This window comes from Lepidochelys olivacea (assembly GCF_965140295.1).
Source record: "Lepidochelys olivacea isolate rLepOli2 genome assembly, chromosome: 6".
Classification (NCBI taxonomy): domain Eukaryota; kingdom Metazoa; phylum Chordata; order Testudines; family Cheloniidae; genus Lepidochelys; species Lepidochelys olivacea.
Window position 1 is genome coordinate 44011767 of NC_140416.1, and position 21109 is coordinate 44032875.

General features: G+C 41.1%; 1 protein-coding gene across 1 annotated transcript in view; it reads right to left on the reverse strand.

Moving 5' to 3' along the window:
• Positions 1-21109, reverse strand: part of NAV2 (neuron navigator 2) — a 671297-nt gene that overhangs the window by 145235 nt on the left and 504953 nt on the right. Inside the window, exon 7 of the mRNA XM_084631659.1 lies at positions 1614-2721. Within this exon, the coding sequence (XP_084487785.1) occupies positions 1614-2721 (1108 nt within the window). The remainder of the gene's footprint in view (positions 1-1613; positions 2722-21109) is intronic.

Sequence of the window (21109 nt, forward strand, 5' to 3'; positions counted from 1 at the left end):
TCATTATAATGCTAAGAACTGTACTGGCACGCTCCAGCTCAAAACAGAGAGCTGTACCCCTAATGGGCTTGTAAACTAACAGCGGGCTTGGTCCAGCTTGCCATCAGGCAAACCTAAGATGCTGCACTGGTGAAGATTTGAAAATAGTGGGTTTTGGAGCAGAGTGAATCCAGAAATTTTACTATGTATTTTAATAGTGGCACCAAGAAGAATGAAATATTAATATGTATTTTAATCAGGTTAATCACTCACAGGTGGCTCTAGATATCCTGATTTTATAGGGACAGTCCCAATATTTGGGGCTTTTCATAGAATCTCAGGGTTGGAAGGGACCTCAGGAGGTCGTCTAGTCCAACCCCCTGCTCAAAGCAGGACCAATCCCCATTTTTTACCCCAATCCCTAAAGGATTGAACTCACAACCCTGGGTTTAGCAGGCCAATGCTCAAACCACTGAGCTATCCCTCCCCCCTATATTTTGCTTATATAGGCGTCTATTACCCCCCCCACCCCCATCCTGATTTTTCACACTTGCTATCTGGTCAGCCTAGCTGGCTCATTTTCATGCGCTGGTACAGCAGAAAGCATGCACAGCTTTTTACAAATATCCTGTACAATGCAGAAAAACAGTATTGGCCTGACTGTGCCCAGCAATGGGCAGGTGCCCAAGGGGAGGGGGCAGAAGGCACAAGGATCCCACTTTATGTTCCCATATAGGGGCCAAGCACACTATCAATCCTTTTGCTTCCCCGAGTGCAAGGACTGTTCCATGCACCTTTGCTACAGATCTATGGATGAAGCAAGGCTGTGGCCCAGCTCCCCTGAGTCAACACCTACCAACAGAGCAAAACCCACTCATGGGGAAATGAATGCTTGACCCTAACCAAGGATCGAGCTGCAGCCATGCTCTTCCTTCACTCCTAGGCCTCATCTCCACTACGGACATTTTCTAAACATATCTCAGCATTGCAAACACTGAGCTAGCTTCACTACTGTAGGCAACATCACGAGCACCGGTGTAGAGGGGCCACCAACTCCTGCAACCATCTTTAACACGATGACATATAAAAGCCAGTCTAATCAACACAATGTTAAAAATGACCAAAGCAGCAGCTGGACTATCTACACGAGGGCACCGAACAGGGCACAAACTCCAGCGGAGCTGAACTGGTGTCTCCAACAGTTGGACGTTTTAGACAGAGCCTTGCAGACATCATACCCACCAAAGGCACAACGCCTATAGAAGCTCCCAGTGCTACACTGCAACTCCACTCTACCCACCACAGGCTCAGACTGCCGCAGCTGAACCATACGTCTAAAGTAAAACATTACATCTAAAGCACACACGCTGTATACATACTATTAGTACGTCAGTATCATGAAGTCAGCGTTAAGCAAACACGGTATCTGAGGCAGCAATCATTTACTTATTAACTGTTGGGAACTATAACTATCTCAGCGATGACTGTTGGGTTTTAACAGTAACCTGATAAATTATGTCACTTTTTAAAAAGAACTGTCAGCACCAATGCAACTGCTGTACAATTTTTTCTCCCCCTGCCTCCAAGGAACCATATCATAAGTAGATAAAAATTTCAGGTTCAAAACACCCTACCTGTACATGAAAGGAGCTACTGTGGCAGTGTTCGGGTGGTTGTATTGCTGTTGTGGATGAGGTAGCTGAACACTCACAGTATTGCTTCCGGTAGTCTGTGTGGTACTCACTAGCCCATTGACAGCTTGGGTGCTGCTGCTACTGTTAAGAGCAGACACCCCTCCTATCCCTTTTCCTTCTGAGGAGGCTAAACTTGAAGTGGAACTGGAATTCCTGCTGTCTAGTTGGGTCTTCTGATGAGAGAGCCCTGAGCCAGGTTTCCCACTGCGGCTTCTCTCACCTTCCTTTGCAGAAGTTGGGGCACTTGAGGATTTCCCTGTGGTGTTTTTCATTCCTGGTTTTGGTATGCCACTGTGCGAAGGGGCAGAGGCCTCCTTCTTGGCACTATTCAGCTTTCCTCCTTTAGGGATAAAGCTTGCAATCTTGGAGGACTTTTTTGGCATCTCTGTTGTAGCTGGTGCTGTCTGTTCTTCTTTTGGCTCCTCTTTCATCTCCTGCTTCTCCGTTACGGATATCCTTTTTGCAATGTCTTTGCTTTTATCCTTTTCCTTCTCTTTCTGCTTCTCTTTCTCATTGCCTTTTGGGGAACTTTTCTTATTAGTCAGTGCCCGGCTAAAAGTTCTTTGTGCAATGCCCTTCAGTGCAATTTTTGGGCTACTGGATGTTGGTCCTGGGTTGTTCATATTTCGATTTACAGCATCTATCTCTTCACTTTCCTCAAAGCTGGGAAGTGCCTCTAGTCTTTCACAGCTAGTGTCCCGAGACCCTGAGCACTCAAGGGATGTTCCTCCTGCTTTGGAGCCTCCTTTGCTATTGAAGAGTTTTAATTTCTCAAGCATGGATTTTTGACCATTGGGAGTTGCTTTGACCATTTCTGAAGGTGGTTTTGGAGACTCTGGAATTGGCTGCTTTACAGATAACATGGAAGACGTGGCTGTGTGCTTCGCACTAAGGGACTTGCTGCGCCAGGGTTTAATGGCAGAGCTGGGCTGGGGTATGGCTGATGAGTTATTGCAACTAACAGCATTTGTACTGCTGCTGCTTTGAACTGAAGATGGTACATTTTCATTCATTCCCGTGGACTGGGAGGCTGTACTGTCTGCTGGCTCTGGGAAAAACAAACAAAAACAGTAGTACCTGGTATTAAAACAGCTCTGACTAATGCAATTCCTTTCCACGGTAAAAGGGCTGATGTTTTAGACTACTACTATTAGGAAAGAAAGAGAGATTTCTCATTGTATTACAATACAAGTTGTATTACAAACTACAGCAGTGTCACTAAACAAAATAAGACTTCTGATTTTTTTCTCCCCTCAGTAAAGTAGCAAACTCTCACTATGGCAATTTAAATGTATTCATAGTTTTACAAACACACCTAAATGAAGGTTTCAGAGCGACAGCCGTGTTAGTCTGTATTCGCAAAAAGAAAAGGAGTACTTGTGGCACCTTAGAGACTAACCAATTTATTTGAGCATAAGCTTTATTTGAGCATAAGCTACAGCTCACTTCATCCGATGCATACTGTGGAAAGTGTAGAAGGTCTTTTTATACACACACAAAGCATGAAAAAATACCTCCTCCCACCCCACCCTCCTGCTGGTAACAGCTTATCTAAAGTGACCACTCTCCTTACAATGTGTATGATAATCAAGGTGGGCCATTTCCAGCACAAATCCAGGGTTTAACAAGAACGTCTGGGGCGGGGGGGGGGGGGGCTAGGAAAAAACAAGGGGAAATAGGTTACCTTGCATAATGACTTAGCCACTCCCAGTCTCTATTCAAGCCTAAGTTAATTGTATCCAATTTGCAAATGAATTCCAATTCAACAGTTTCTCGCTGGAGTCTGGATTTTAAGTATTTTTGTTGTAATATAGCAACTTTCATGTCTCTAATTGCGTGACCAGAGAGATTGAAGTGTTCTCCGACTGGTTTATGAATGTTATAATTCTTGACATCTGATTTGTGTCCATTTATTCTTTTACGTAGAGACTGTCCAGTTTGACCAATGTACATAAATGAAGTTAAACATGCAAAAGGCAGATGTGTTTGAGAGACTCCTGTAGATCTACACTGCATCTTCATTAGCAATTACATTTGCATTATTATCTGACCAAGCCTTTCCCTCTGCTTTTAGAAAAATCCTTACTGTTCAAATTCATTTCTTAGAAAAACCTCAAGTGTATTTAAAAAGAAAAACTGCATGGAAAAAACAAAACAAAAAAAACAACAACCGTGAAGTTATTTCCAGTTAATGGTGGTTTCAAATTCTGATATCCATTAAAACCAGAGGCAATCCCATTCTGCAAAAATAAAACCAATTGTGTCCTTATTCATGGAGTGAACCTAAGTGACATTTTTATCTAATAACTACATCCAACTGTAAGAAGAGCTAGTGTCAGTAACTGCAAATCCTTCTTCAGTGAGCATGAATCTCTTGTTTATTTAGTTTTTTTTAATGTTACTTGCTTTTCTTAAATAATAAGTTCAAGAGAGCTTGAAAATCACACTGGCTTACTCACCTATCAGTGGCCACTTCTCCTCTTCTGAAGTGTTTCTTTGCAAAGTTTCCCTTCTGGAGACTTTACTCTCTCGATTATCTCAAATATGTTTTCTGTTAAACGGCTCATGTTTCCAATTAACTTTTGTCATCCCTAACTGTTCGGCTGCCCAGCAGCCTGCTGGGGATTAACGGCTTTTACCTATATTTCCCTGCCCTCTAGCAATAAAGTAAACTCAATATAGAGCTGCTTTTTTTAATTTAAAAATAAACAGCAGTTGAGAACGTACGTTTTCAGCAGCAGGAGCAGCACTGTGAATTCAGTTCTGTAAATCATGAACCGCTGCAACCACACAGGGGCTGTTTTACTTCACTTTCAGCTGCTCACTGAAGATATAGCTTTGTTAACCTCACTCGTATGATCCAAACCAGACCTCCCGAAGATTTAACGCACATACATCTTTATGACTTAGTGTAGATCTGTGTTTCTAGGAGTGTTGGAGATCCCTTTATAATATACTCAGAGTCATTTCACATTGTTATGTATCAAATGGAATAACAGAAATTAATGGTACTTTTTTTTAAAGAACTTAAATGGGAAGATTTCCAGTGCTCTGTTATTAACTATCAACTACTAGAGTGGCTGGTCTTTCTAGCCCTTTCTTCTGGAAAGCGTTTCTCAGGTAGGTGGAGAGAGGCAACAGTTACCTCAGCATACAGGGCCACCTAGGGCTTGATTCTGAACGCATTTACCACAGGTTTAACTAGAGCCACTCTATTGACTTCAATACAGTTACTCCTGATTTACTCCAGTGTGGGAGCAGAATCAAGTCCCAAGTGTCCCACATCCTATTCTGCCAGGTGGTGCTTGAGTGCCACTCTCTCTGCCTGAGCTCAGCACTCCAGGCTCAATCATATGGATTAGGGAGTGTGGAGCAAATGCATTGGATGGTGTAGGAGTCACAGGGGGAGCAATGCCACTGCTTTTCACTCCATGTTTCTGGCAGTAACTTGGTTCTTTTTGCTGCCACTTCCCCCACCATAGCAAGGAGGAAGCAGGGTAAGAATTGTGCCTGAATCACCGTGCCTCTAAGGCTACATTTACACAACACACCACTGGCAGCGGTGCGTAGCATACATGTAGCTAACTCCTCAATGGAAAGCATACCACGTCCACACTGCGGTGCGTAGCTAAACATCAGCAAAAAGCTCTGGCAGGAAAGTAGGGGGAAAACCTGTAGCAGCTCCTTGCTGCCAGAGCCTTTCAGTACTGCCAGAGTTGCTCCAGCAGCAGAGAACTGCCAGAGCCTTCCCTGTAGCAGATAAAGGCTCCTGCTGCGAGGAGGCAGCAGGACACTACTCTGGTACAAATAGCAGTGTAGACAGAGAGACAGGACTGGGGCGAGTAGAGAGCCACATAGGGTAATGTATTCGGGTACATACACATACCCTTCATGTGTGTCTAATCTACTCACCTAAGCCATGCTTCACCATCTACATTATTTATACCCATATTAGGTGGACCCGTATGTGTATGTACACTACATACTGCCGAAAGAAGGGTGCATTGTAGATGCGCCCTAAGGGTATGTCTACACTGCAATTAGACAGCGGTGGCTGGCCTGTCCCAGCTGACTTGGGCTTGGGCTAAGGGCTTGGGCTAATTGCGGTGTAGATGTTGAGGCTCAGGCTGCAGCCTGAGTTCCAGGACCCTCTCCCATCACAGCCTCTACACCACAATTAAACAGCCCCCTAGCCCAAGCCCTGCAAGCCCGAGTCAACTGGCATGGGCCAGCCATGGTTTTTTTAATTGCAGTGTAGACATACCCTAAGGGTTACTCTTGGTGTGGTACAGCTTCTGAACTACACCTTGCTGAGGGCTGTCCCTAAAGTAACAATCTAGCCCAATGGGACCATGGAGTAAGATGCAGCTCAGCATGTGTAAAGAACCTGGCTCTTTGAAAATATTGATGAACACTCCAGCTTTTTTTTTTTTTCACAACTAAACCTGTGAACATTAGAAATTGTGTGGGGGGGGGAGGGACAGCTGTTAAAAAATTAAGAAAAAAGTAAAACTTCTTTATGGCATGAAAGCTGCCATTTTTCTGCTACAAGGCAGAAAGTAAAAAGTTATGGAAAGAAACTAATTCAGCATTCAAATAAAAGGAAAAGGTATTGGATTTAGACCACCAATTTTAGGCAGGCGTCAATAAATGATTTTTAAAGATAGGTCAGTTAACTCTACATTTGTTTGAATATACTGTAGCTTTTAATCACTTTGTTAAGTCATTTCAAATGAGGATACTAAAAAATGGCATCTAAGAAATGGTCTGTCTCTAATCTATGTACATTTTCCCTGCTTCTTTAGCCAAGTACTGAGATTAGATTACTCCACCAGACCATGCTTTATCTGACTCTTCCTGCAACCTTACCTCCGGACTATATCTCACCAATACTCTGGAGGAGTGGCCTTGTACATTCAGGGAGACTCCTAAGGTATTATCCCCATTTAACAAAGGGAAAACTTTGTTACAGAAATTAAGTGACTTGGAAAAAGCTACAAAGGGAACAGTATCAGAGCTAGGGTTAGAACTCAGGAGTTCCTGGTTCTCAGTTCCCCTCTTTCAATTTCTCCCTTTTCCTGTCTACTCAATCCCAACTCCCCCCTGCCCAACCTTCTCTCTCACACATACAGTAGCCACCGGTCCCTCACCACACACACTTAAATGTGGGACCCAATTCTCTTCTCATTTATACACATGTAAAACTAGTGTAACTCCAGTAACTTCAGATGAGTTACTCCTGATCTATGCCGGTGTCAATGAAATTAGAATTAGTCCCTGTTGTGAAACATGGGAGTATTGTAATAGATTTTGGGGCGGGGGGGGGGGGGGGGAGAGGGAGGGTTGGAATAATCTATGAACCAGTATAATGCTATTATTAGTTTCTGTATCTGATACTTTTTAGGGAAAACCATTTGATGTCCATGAACGTCTGACTTTGCATCTCTGCTTTTATTAAAAGATGTGCAAAACCTCATGAAGCCAGATAGCCAAATTAAAACTGTTCTGTGGGGGAAAAAATTGCTTCAACATAAGAAAATTCCAATCATCTAGAATTATCTGTTCCTTTGTTACAACCAGCTTGCCAAATGTTTTTATTCCTACTACAACCAACAACTTATATTGGTAAAAGAATTGGGTTCTGCTCCAAAAGTGTGTATTAAAATGTTCTTTTTCCTTAAAAAAAAAAAAAAAAAAGCAGATACCCCAGCATAGCAGATACACTAGTATGAAGGGAAAGGTTAATTCAAAAGAGCATAGACCTGATGAAAAATTGAGTGAGTTTTATGCTCAGTTTATTAATTCCCTTGTGTTCCTTTGTGGGGGAGATATTTTCTTTCCTCGGCAGCCTACATTAACTAAATTGACAATAAAAGAAATGTGTCCTAAATCAAAAGACAGCATAGGCTAAATAATCATTTCTCTCCTCATTTCAAAGACAATATGTTGGCCTGAAGTCCATTTTATTCCCAATGTTTCTGTTAAAAAGATGTTGGTGGTCTAGTACCAATGCCAATATACACTGTAATATGGGTAAATCAGATTTCATCTGCTCTTGTAAAACCTTAACTGCATCTGCAGACCTATCAATTTGTGATGAGAAAAGAAAATCTAGAGTCTTATGATTTAAATTAGCCACTTAAATCTTTGAGAGCACATATTATAATAAGGTATAGAGAAAATATATGCTCTTTCCTACGACTTGTCAAGCTAAATCTCAACAAGTGCATTCTCATTTGTTTCAACTGAAAACCGTCTGAAACGCAGTCTCTAGAAGCAGCAAAAAGCAGCACTTACACAGATGATGTTCTCAACGTTCTCAGTAAAAAGGTCAAGATCTTTACAGTACCTTTCCATTAAAGCAAATAAAGGTATGTCCCTTGATTTCAGAACTATGGGGAACAAACAAAATGTTCTCATGAAAAGACAAATCCTTAGTCCAGTGCATAGCTTAAGTAACCAGGCTACATTCTGTGTAATAGATGCAGAGAAGAGAGAAATCCACACTCCAAGTCCAGGTTAGAAAGTGGTAGTAGACCTGTTCTGTGGCCATTATTGTAGTCTCAGAATGGCAGAAGGCTGTTGTGCTGCTCCATTCCCAGGGTAGAGGAATGACTGGTGTATCTTGATTCCTCCCCCGTCCAGCCACCAAACCATCCTCTTTCCAGGCAGTACCAAATGAGTACAGCAAAGGCAGCTTCAGACCTCTGCTGTATTAGTGATTCATCATGCTCGGCAAACAATGCTTAGGGGTTATTGTGGCTTACATATTTCTATCAGGAGTCTACTGTAAAAGTAGAATTTTTCCACAAGCCTAAGTAATGAGACCACGTACAGAGGAATCTGCTTAATGAGCTAGCTCTGCACATGGCCTTTGTCAAAATTAGCCAACTTTATGATTAACAAAAAAGGTACCATTTCAATAGTAATGCTGCTGCCTATGGAGCTGTAGTGAGCTGGACTGGGCAGGCCCTCTGGCACTATCTGCACTGGAATAGTGACTGAGCCTGTGTCAGCGGCAGGGGCAACAGCAACCACATGAGGTGCACCATCATTTTTTTTTTTTCTTTAAAAGCAGAGATTCCCAGAAAGGGAAATGCTCTGTGATCCCATAGTGAAGTGTACAACAAACATCTCATTTAACTGAAAAGAAATACACTTCACTGAACTGGATAGAATCGTTTGCTTCCACTTTAACCCACTGGATTTCTATCAAGATGTTTCCCCCTTTAGAAGGGATTTAATTTACTGTAATATGAAACAAAAGTCACATTTATTCCTTGAAATCTGGAGCATTATTTTCCCCCAACAGGAGGTAAGCTCTATTTGGTAAACTTCAATTGCTGTGTTGGATACTCAGCACTTCTGAAAACCAGACCCCAAGATGTGTGGAAATGTCATTCAGGAAATTTTCACATTTCCGCAAAGTCCTCTTTTGTTCACATTGAGCTGCAGTATTTGAAACAACAGTTCAGTTGTTTGTGGGTTTATTTAATTAAGATTCAGCAGTTTCTGAGAGTGGAGAGGGGGAAGAAGCTGGAGCCCAGACCACACTTTTCTCTCATTGTCTTGACATAACTGACTAAGACACTTGAATTCCTTGTTTTTGTTTAGTTACAGTAAAACTCAAAAGACTCTCCACATGACTGGCTAAGAACAAGGCCAGAGGGACCTTTATCATCCGGATACAAGTTATGCCATTATGAAATAAAGAAACAAGTGGACTGCTTTCGAAACCGGTGAGTTTTTAATTTAAACCTAAACAAATACCACCCCTGTTCATTGTTCTTAAAGATTTCTCTCATTTGTAAAAATAAATCCCTGAAGGCCTGGGGTGACAGAGCCATCAAAAGGCATTAATAGGCTGCAGACAAGGGGCTGTAACTGCACCCTCTCACTTGGATGATATACATAATTTAATATTCAGTGTTCCAATCTGGGCCCACTTTAACTGCAGTCAGAACACTGATATAGAAATGGCAGGCACTAGGAAAAATTTAGACTGATAATACCGAGCACGCACTCAGACATCAAACTAGACAATATTTGTTACTGAATGACTTACTCTGCCAATCAGTGAAGTTGTGTAACATGCAACAGTAACAATAAAGTGATAATAACATTGATAGGGTTGTCAATTTTGGTTTGGATGTATTTCTGGAGGTTTCATCACGTGACATAATCTGTAATTAAAGATTAATCTTTAATTCCTGGAGACTCCAGAACAATCCTGGAGGGTTGACAACCCTAAATATTGGTATGCCTAGTTTCTCTCTCTTGTTCTCTGCCTGTGGAACACAAACTTTAATCTCCTGAGGACTAAAATGCTTTAGTTAAACTGCAGTCTTTGGGCTTATTTGCATGAGATGTAATGGTCTGCAACAGGTAGGAGATCAGACTAGATCAGGAGTGGGCAAACTACGGCCTGCACGCCGAATCCAGCCCATCAGTGCTTTGGATCCAGCCCGCAGGATTGCCACCCCTGTGGCAGCATGGGCCCTGTGCCACTGCTGAAAGCAGCCGGCACCAAGTCCCTGCGGCCCCTGGGGGAGGGGAGGCAGAGAGCTCTGTGCACTGCCCTCACCTGCAGGCACTGCCCCCCGCAGCTCCCATTGCTCACCCTGCTGCCACCCCGGAGCCGCTCCAGGTAAGCGGCACTGGGCTGGAGCCCGCACCCCGAACTTCTCCTGCACCCCAGCCGCACCCCTGCCCTGAGTCCCTAAACCCCTTGCCCTGAGTCCCCTTGTACACCACGCACTCACTCCCTCCCGCACCCCAACCCTCTGCCCCAGCCCTACATTCATGGCCCTGCATGCAATTTCCCCACCCAGATGTGGAACCTCGGGCCAAAAAGTTTGCCCACCCCTGGGCTAGATGATCTGATGGACTAATATGCCTTAAACTCTCTCTAGATATAAGACATCAACACATTCTAAAAGACTGAATTTACACTTTAAGTGAAGGAGTACTTGTGGCACCTTAGAGACTAACCAATTTATTAGAGCATAAGCTTTCGTGAGCTACAGCTCACTTCATCAGATGCATATCGTGGAAACTGCAGCAGACTTTATATATACAGAGAGAATATGAACCAATACCTCCTCCCACCCCACTGTCCTGCTGGTAATAGCTTATCTAAAGTGATCATCAGGTGGGCCATTTCCAGCACAAATCCAGGTTTTCTCACCCTCCACCCCCCCACACAAATTCACTCTCCTGCTGGTGATAGCCCATCCAAAGTGACAACTCTTTACACAATGTGCATGACAAATAGCCCAACTTGATTGTCATGCACATTGTGTATTTGTCATGCACATTGTGTAAAGAGTTGTCACTTTGGATGGGCTATCACCAGCAGGAGAGTGAATTTGTGGGGGGGGGGGGTGGAGGGTGAGAAAACCTGGATTTGTGCTGGAAATGGCCCACCTGATGATCACTTTAGATAAGCTATTACCAGCAGGACAGTGGGGTGGGAGGAGGTATTGGTTCATATTCTCTCTGTATATATAAAGTCTGCTGCAGTTTCCACGATATGCATCTGATGAAGTGAGCTGTAGCTCACGAAAGCTTATGCTCTAATAAATTGGTTAGTCTCTAAGGTGCCACAAGTACTCCTTTTCTTTTTGCAAATACAGACTAACACGGCTGTTACTCTGAAACCTGTCACTTTAAGTGAGTAAGTCTATCTGAAATCTGTATCTGTACAAATACTTGGCTAATGTTTGTGTCCATACCAATGCACACTCACAAACACAAAATCTGTTAATCTTGGCTACCAAAAATGGCCAGTGCTCACAGGCGTGGTCTTTTCTGCTGCACCTGCTGTAGTTTTATGAGCAACTCCCTCTTATAGGCCAGGATTTCTTCCATCTCTGCTTTCTGACCAATGAGACTGCCTTTCCCTCCCTGACCTAGTTGGTTTATACAAGGTCTGGTAGCTGGAGTGGAGAAAAAAGTCTGCAAGCACAGAAGAGTTTCAGCATGGACATTTTATGTACTTTCGGGTACTCCACCACATAAAGGTCCAGACTGTGCCTCAAAGCCACAGCCTGCGCTGGAGGGAAGGATGAAGCATACCGTAAGCAACAGTCCTAAGGAGGAATTTTACTGAGTGAGCCAGATTTCCTGCTGGGGTGTGAGTACAGCAGTGGCAGATCTGCCACTCCAGGAGACAGTGCAGCATGCACTCTGCTCTACCTCTGCAACTTTGTAAACTGATGTGAAGAAAGGGTGGGGCCATGGCTTCATTCTCATCCTGCCCCTCCCGGGGAGGTTATGATACTAGCAAGTATGCATTTTTCAGCTACACTATAGCTGGCCCCTATACAGGAACTGAATGTTGGGGAAGACAGTTATGCAGGCTCAGCAAAGAGCCCAAAGACTGAATGGACCATGCAGACTGAACTATCTTCTTGCCTTAGAGATGTCCCTTCTAGGTGAGGGTGGAAACACACTGGCATTTGTGCAGCAGTGTTGGAAGCTAGCATTACTGCTGTGGCTGTCCTGTGGTTGAGTAGTGGACTTCAGTTTTTGTGGCTGCCCATCTGAATCAATTCACTCCGCAGTAAATAAATGCAAATTTATATTAAAAAAATTAAAAACTGGAAATGTGTAATAATTGTTGCAGCACTGATCGAACAACCAGGACATTCTGGGCCAGATCTTCAGCTGGTATAAATCAGCGTAGTTCCATTGTCATCAAGGTTCTCAAGATTAGGTTTAAGCTTCACTATGGGGTTTGGATTTATTTTCCTGATGAACTGTGCAAACTAAGGACACCAATTAAGTTTCCTGGCTTTTGCCGGCTGTTTCAAAACGTTATTTAAATATAGTTTTATTTTGTTTTTAATATTTCTAAAGTTTATACCAACTATGGCAAAGTTTCTGTCTTGTATAAGTCTATTTCAGTGGTTATTGAAACTTCAGACTCTTTCTGTTTAGGTAAAAAGATCTGGGCATATTTTGAAATGCCAAATTCAGCCAGTTAAACAGTTGTAAGACTAAACACGGTCATGATTTACTTCACAATTGTATCTTGTCCTGTAACTGTATTGTACTGCTGGATTTACTCTGCAATGTCTTTAAGCTTCCCCATGGACATATACACAATGTAAACATACTGTCAAGATTAACTGAGATGGGCCAAGTGTCCTCTAAAAAGATGTTTAATGAATAAGAAATAAATAGTAGGATAGTGGCTAGTAAAAACTGCGTAATGTGGATTTATTAAAGTGCAACAAAAATCATAACACAAAATTAAAATTACATCAATAAATAAATAAATTTAAAAGAAGAATTCACAATGAAAAGTTGTAGAGTAAGATTCTAGGCTAACGAAGGAATTTGAAGCTTAATTGAGAATTAGAAATGTATATACACTGTAGTCAAAACTCCTTTCCAGGCTCCTTAAGTAGCGTTTTAATGCTTCACCACTATTACATTAGGTTTGCTCTAATTAGGAGTCTCAATATAAGAAGTAGAATATAGGGATTTCCTAGTTCAGCAAGTAAGATTTAACAGACAGAATTAAGAATGGTATGAGGTGCATTTTCATTACAAAAATACAGCTGCTCTGGCCAGTTCTCCTGCTGCACCCAAAAGATAGAAAAGGAGTACTTGTGGCACCTTAGAGACTCACCAATTTATTTGAGCATGAGCTTTCGTCAGCTACAGCTCACTTCATCGGATGCATACCGTGGAAACTGCAGTAGACATTATATACATACAGAGACCATGAAACAATACCCCCTCCCACCCCACTGTCCTGCTGGTAATAGTTTATCTAAAGTGATCATCAAGTTGGGCCATTTCCAGCACAAATCCAGGTTTTCTCACCCTCCGCCCCCCCCCCCCCACACACACACAAACTCACTCTCCTGGATAGCCCATCCAAAGTGACCACTCTCTTCACAATGTGTATGATAATCAAGGTGGGTCATTTCCAGCACAAATCCAGGTTCTCTCACTCCCTCACCCCCCTCCAAAAACAACACACACAAACTCACTCTCCTGCTGGTAATAGCTTATCAAAAGTGACCACTCTCCCTGCAATGTGCATGATAATCAAGGTGGGCCATTTCCAGCACAAATCCAGGTTTTCTCACCCTCCGCCCCCCCCCACAAACTCACTCTCCTGCTGGTAATAGCCCATCCAAAGTGACCACTCTCTTCACAATGTGTACATTGTGAAGAGAGTGGTCACTTTGGATGGGCTATTACCAGCAGGAGAGTGAGTTTGTGGGGGGCGGGGGGGGCGCGGAGGGTGAGAAAACCTGGATTTGTTCTGGAAATGGCCCAACTTAATGATCACTTTAGATAAGCTATTACCAGCAGGAGAGTGAGTTTGTGTGTGTATGAGGGTGTGGGGGGGTGAGAATACCTGGATTTGTGCTGGAAATGGCCCACCTTGATTATCATGCACATTGTAGGAAGAGTGGTCACTTTTGATAAGCTATTACCAGCAGGAGAGTGAGTTTGTGTGTGTGGTTTTTGGAGGGGGGTGAGGGAGTGAGAGAACCTGGATTTGTGCTGGAAATGACCCACCTTGATTATCATACACATTGTGAAGAGAGTGGTCACTTTGGATGGGCTATTACCAGCAGGAGAGTGAGTTTGTGTGTGGGGGCACGGAGGGTGAGAAAACCTGGATTTGTGCTGGAAATGGCCCAACTTGATGACCACTTTAGATAAGCTATTACCAGCAGGACAGTGGGGTGGGATGGGGTATTGTTTCATGGTCTCTGTATGTATATAATGTCTACTGCAGTTTCCACGGTATGCATCCGATGAAGTGAGCTGTAGCTGACGAAAGCTTATGCTCAAATAAATTGGTTAGTCTCTAAGGTGCCACAAGTACTCCTTTTCTTTTTGCAAAGACAGACTAACATGGCTGTTACTCTGAAACCAAAAGATAGAGAAGCTCAGCTGAAGCTGCTGCCAGCTGGTCACCTTCAGGTCACTACTTAACATTGTAAAGGCCCTTGTCAATATCCATGTTACTTCTACCTGCTGGAACTGAGCAGAGCAGTAAAACCACTGGCAACTGAGTGAAACTGCTTGATGTCAAACTACTTTCTAAAGTTTGGCAGGAGAATGCAAGGGACTAAATCAGGGTTTTTTAACAGATGAGGGGGTGCTATCCCTCAGGACTGTATAAATCAATGCCATTAGTATAGCACTAATATAGGTATTTGCTGAGGCAACTCATCAGCCTTGGGAGATAACCTTATGACAGGAGTCAGTGAACTCTCCTTACTGTTTTTGATCTGGGAATATATGCTGCAAAGCTGTGGTGATTTTATCAAAATCTTGCAACAGAATTCTTACCGTTTTCTGAGGAGAAATTTTACTCTTTGTGCAGACCAAAATGGCAGCACCACATGTGTCCTAGGTAGCGGATACAGAAGTGTACAGCAATTTGCTACATTTTGCGGGATCCATGATTGCTGTGAGAGTGTGAGACTCTTATGTACATAAAGCTATTTCTAAACAACTGTTTAGCGCTACCAACTCAACTTTTACTAACCCAATCCAATCTATTCTGTTCCTTTTTGTAAAGGGAATGCAGGCTTGTAAACAGAGACACAAGAATGTGAGCCATTGCTGCTATTAAAGATGCTGTGCACGTGGAAGGGTGATCCCATAGACACTAAGGAGTATGTTTCCCAAGAGAAGCCTTGGTACTTCAGTTCTTTGACTGTAATTAAAACCAACAGAAATCAAACTACTAAATCCACCCATGAAAAATACTATGAAATTTGCCCCTAAAATTACAGGAATAAATTGTATTTAAAAACCAACTCCTACAACATTCATTGGTAACTGTTTGTAACACACAAACCCATATGTGCCAAATCCTGTGGACCTTGTAATGCAGCCCTCACTCAGGCAAATTCTTACTAAAGTCCATGAGAGTTCTGCCTGAAGAATGACAAAGTAAAAACTGAGAGCTAGATCATGACTAGCATCCATTCAGGGGAGTAATGGCTTTCCTTGCAACACAGCTGCGTAAGACCAACCTGGATCTTGGGTCAGGATACAGGGTGAAGGTGGGCAGGGGCTGTGGGAGTAGGCTTGGGGGAGATGGACAGCAGATGAAGCCACACCCAGACTCCCATGCACCGGCTAGTGCAGCTGGCTGGATGCAAGATGGAGAGAAAGTTGCAACTGGTAAAAGGCTAACACAGCATCCTCCCTCTCCTCTGTGGAAAAGAGGCATTCCAGAGAAATTTTGATTCAGAGGGGTGTTTCTGGGGCATAATTCCTTTCAATCTAGTCTTGGGTAATGGTCATAGAATATGGCCTATGCCTTTAAACAAAGGCCAATAACTACATGAACCCAAGCAAATTCTATTATGTAAATGCAAAGGATCAAACAAGTAACACCAGAAATAAATATGTTCTGAAGATTTTACACCTCTTTTAGTTAAATTTAAAAAATCACTGGCTTCCCAGAAGAAATCTCCAGCATCAGACAAACAGATCATTCAAATCAGAACACATACACACACAAACATGTTTTTGGTCAAGACATGTCGGTCATATTATACTGAGGATCAAATTGCACCTTACAAACATTTATCAAATGCCAGGTTTCAGAGTAGCAGCCGTGTTAGTCTGTATTCACAAAAAGAAAAGGAGTACTTGTGGCACCTTAGAGACTAACCAATTTATTTGAGCATAAGCTTTCGTGAGCTACAGCTCACTTCATCAGATGCATAAAGTGGAAAATAGAGTGAGGAGATTTATAGACACACAGACCATGAAAAAATGGGTGTTTATCATACACATTGTAAGGAGAGTGATCACTTAAGATGAGCTATTACCAGTAGGAGAGTGGGATGGGAGGAGAGAAAACTATTTCCCCTTGTTTATTCCTCCCCACCCACTGTTCCTCAGACATTCTTGTTAACTCCTGGAAATGTGCTGGAAATGGCCCACCTTGAGGTTCACTTCAAAAGGTTTTCTCTTCCCCACCCCACTCTCCTGCTGGTAATAGCTCATCTTAAGTGATCACTCATTTTTTCATGGTCTGTGTGTATATAAATCTCCTCACTGTATTTTCCAGTTTATGCATCCAATGAAGTGAGCTGTAGCTCACGAAAGCTTATGCTCAAATAAATTGGTTAGTCTCTAAGGTGCCACAAGTACTCCTTTTCTATTTATCAAATGCTTTCAACATAAATTATTGTGCAGAAAACAGGTTAGGATTATTCACCACTTCTGGTTTCTGTTAACACACACAGCACAACTGAAGAAAAATGCCAGTAATTTTGCATCCGTATCACTGAAATTATGGATTTATCAAGACCAGTCATTTAAACTGCTTTGATCAACAATTTGATTTGCAGAGGTAGATCATCAGTCAGAAGCAACTTTTTGTAACTCTTTCACACTTGATTTGAAACAATTATTCTAAAATAGTTTTTGGGTTTTTTTTATGAAGTAGAAATTTGTGTGTGTGTTTTCTATGCACGATATAGAGTTTATTTTTAAAAGCATTTTTGTATTAAACAGTATACCTGTGGCCTGAGATTTTTTTTGCATTAGAGCATTTTTTTTAATTTTAAACAATATTAGTTTCCAATATAAATGTAACCTCCGCTGTTTAACCTGAGACACAACTTCTTTGTTAAATTACTAACTACACTGAATTAAGTAGCACACATTTGTGGATTGTAAGCACATTTGCTTTTGGCTGTACTCAGTCCAATGCATAAAAATAATGCAAATTGTTATTTAGCACCTGCCCTGCATTCAGCACCTCAAAAAAAAAAAAAAGTTGTAACACAGTGAAACTGCTAAAATTTGTGAAGCTCCAAGTCTGGAGATATTCCCATTTTATTGCAGCTAAACATTTTCATTACAAAGCAAACTCAAAAGGATAGCCAATTTACAACTTAGTTTTTAATCTCATGTACTTATGCTTTCCTTTTAAAATCTCTACCCACTACTGCAGTCGTTAGCATTAAATAGCATGTGCAAAAGGGTGCTCATTCAACCTCTAAACATAAACATTAGATTCATATGAATTTTACAAAGAAAGAAAAAGCTCAAAAATGCAAACAGCAAAGACTAATGAACATGGATGCTGGATTTGAGAAAAAATACTTCAACTTACTGCTATTTGTTGCATGAACCAAATGTTTCATTCTATAAAAGTTCTTTCCAGTTTTCTTCTTGCTCATGCTGTGTTGATTATTAATGAGGATGATCTTCTTTTCACCTCAAGATCCTCTATTTAATTTTCAGTCTCTAGTGAACTGTTCCCTAGGTTAGAGGGACTTTCCCACTCCACCTCTCCCCCCACCCTCACTCAATTGCCTCACAGACTTGGACTGGATGCTACCGAATTTGGCACAGTTAAAAATCAATTTCAGTGATGATCTGGCAGTTTGTTAAAAAAGGGTCACTGACTTTTCAGGATCAATTAAAGTATATCAGAGTTCTCATTTAGAAATCACAGTAACATACTGTATGTAAGGGTCATTTGTTGAGATATCAGGCTTTTCAATTTCACATTTCTATATGAATATAACAACATACCTATTAACAACAAGAAAAGGAGTAATTGTGGGGGGGTGGAGGGTGAGAAAACCTGGATTTGTGCTGGAAATGGCCCACCTGATGATCACTTTAGATAAGCTATTACCAGCAGGACAGTGGGGTGGGAGGAGGTATTGTTTCATATTCTCTGTGTATATATAAAGCCTGCTGCGGTTTCCACGATATGCATCTGATGAAGTGAGCTGTAGCTCACGAAAGCTTATGCTCTAATAAATTGGTTAGTCTCTAAGGTGCCACAAGTACTCCTTTTCTTTTTGCGAATACAGACTAACACGGCTGTTACTCTGAAACCTATTTACAACAGTAAGTTATGCTCATTGACTTAGCAGAAGAATATTTTGGGGATAGTGAATTGCAACAAATATAAATTAACTTGAACTACTTGTACAAAGTAACTCTCCTAAATTTCATATTCTTGAAAATCTTGGGATTATTCAGTATAGATGAGCCAAACAAGTTCATCAGGTTGGTAAATGCAATGATCTCAAAATGCAAACATCTGATCAAGACCTATAAAATCAACCAACAGTGGAATGATTTTTGTGACATGGAACAGGATAAGAATTTTAAGGGTGATTTTTTTTGTTTATTTTTTTTTTTTAAAAAGAAGAAGCTACATTGTGGTGCTGTGAATAGCTTTCCTTTATTACACTGATTAGGAGACAGTTTCTGAACGTCAGAGTAACTGACAAACAATCCTGATGAGTCTCTAAAAAATCTGGTTTACTCAAGACAAACGTGATGATAGAATATTTTCTGCATTACTTTAACTAACCAAACAAAAAGTCTAAAAATATATGTTCTATATAGCATGCCACACTTAAAGGACCAAATCCAGAGGTCCTGCTTTGATTTTAACTTTGTCCAAACTCAGCCACACTACCACTATCAACTGCCTGGGAAATTACCAGAATTAGCAAAAACAGTAAGCAGGACTTCCAGATTAGGCCTAAAGAGATTAATTTAGCACTATCTGCTTTTGATACATATTCTTTTTCTCCTCTTGTTTATATGCTTGTTTCTTTAATATGGAACAGCCCACAGCTAGGTGGCAAGTTGATATTAAGAAAGGTAAACTACATTTATTTAAACGTTTTTAAGCAGGGAAATAATAATTGATATATACAATTTTTGGAAATGCTCTGAAAGCTTGGCAAATACCATATTGGTACATTCACCAACAGTGAAACTACAGTCTATGACCTGTATTTCATCTAAAAACTACAGTCTATGACCTCTTTCAGAGTAACAGCCGTGTTAGTCTGTATCCGCAAAAAGAAAAGGAGTACTTGTGGCACTTAGAGACTAACCAATTTATTTGAGCATAAGCTTTCGTGAGCTACAGCTCACTTCATCGGATGCATACTGTGGCTATGTGTCTGTGACCTGTATTTCATCTGATAAAAAAAGCACAGGTGGGTTTGATTTTTTTTGAAGTCTGTCATATTACTTATGGTTTAACAGAGTTATATTCATTGATATAATGTAACCTCAACCATCAAGTTTAAAAGAAAACATTTTTGGGAGCGAGGAGCTGAATCCTTGAAAAGGCTGACCGTATATCCTATTTTTTGCTTGCCCTGAGTCAAGTTGGCCAAATGTCACAAAATTTGAATCTGCCACCCTAACTGTCTTATGCTGGGAAATTATGAGTGCTGCTACCTACGCAGAAGGAAGAATCCTTCAACGTCACAATCATAATCCTGAACAGAACGCTAATATATATGTGGAGAATAAATATGAGGACACACTTTTCATAACAGATTTTATTGCAATATTACTTGACTTACATGGTCAAGTCACATATACCACTGGGGAAAAAAAGATATCTTGCTTTTTGGTTCTATTATTTGTTATTATGGTTTTGGAAAAAGTGGTTGAGGCAGTACAGAATATGAAGTAGATCAGGTCCTTTCCACCATGAGCTTGCAATCTTAGAAGACAAAATATTTGGTGATTCTGCACTTGCTGGCAAGGAGACCTTTGCGAATCCAAGTATTTAACAAATATTTTATATGTAAGATATGTGCAGCTATGGGAGAGGGCTTAGTTCTACATTTTCACAGCTTTTAAGGGCAGAAGAGACCATTATGATTGTCTAGTCTGACCTCCTGCATAATACAAACCATAAAATCTTACCCAGTAATTTTTGCATCAAGCATCATTTGAACTATAGCATATCTTCTAGAAAGATACCCAGCCTTGATATGAAGACCTGAATAAAGACCTCATTGTTACAAATTTGCACCTTATTTCTATCTAAATTTGTCTAGTTTCAGCTTCCAAAACGTTAGATATTGTTGTGCCTTTTCTGATAGTTTAAATAGCCCTCTACCATCAAAAATCCCTTAGGTACTTGTAGAGTGTGATCAAGTCACCTTTTAACCTTCTCTTGGACAAACAAAATAGTCTGAACTTCTTAAATCTCTCACTATAAAGGCACCTTTTCCAGATCATTAATCATTCTTGTAGCTTCTTTCTGAATCCTTTTCCAATTTGTCAATCTCTCTCTCTCTTTTTTTTAAACTAGTTTGGCTTCAAATTTAGAATTTTCTGTTGTTGAGACTACAGGCCAATTGGGTAAAACAAACAAACAAACAAAACCCAGATTTGCCATGCAGACATTTTTTTCCCCTTTTTTGTCCCTACGTCACTAAAATTTGGGGATTACCTGGTAAATGAATAGTGGAAAACAAGAACCTTTGGTGCTTTGCCTGTTGCTGATGTTGCTCCTGTTGCTAATTCAATTAAGCAAATTACACACACACACTGTACAGTCATTCACTGGATTTATGGATTTTATGCCCCCTGTATTCTGTGTTACAAATTCTCTTGCTCTTAATAATAAAAGTATAAATAAAAATGAGTGT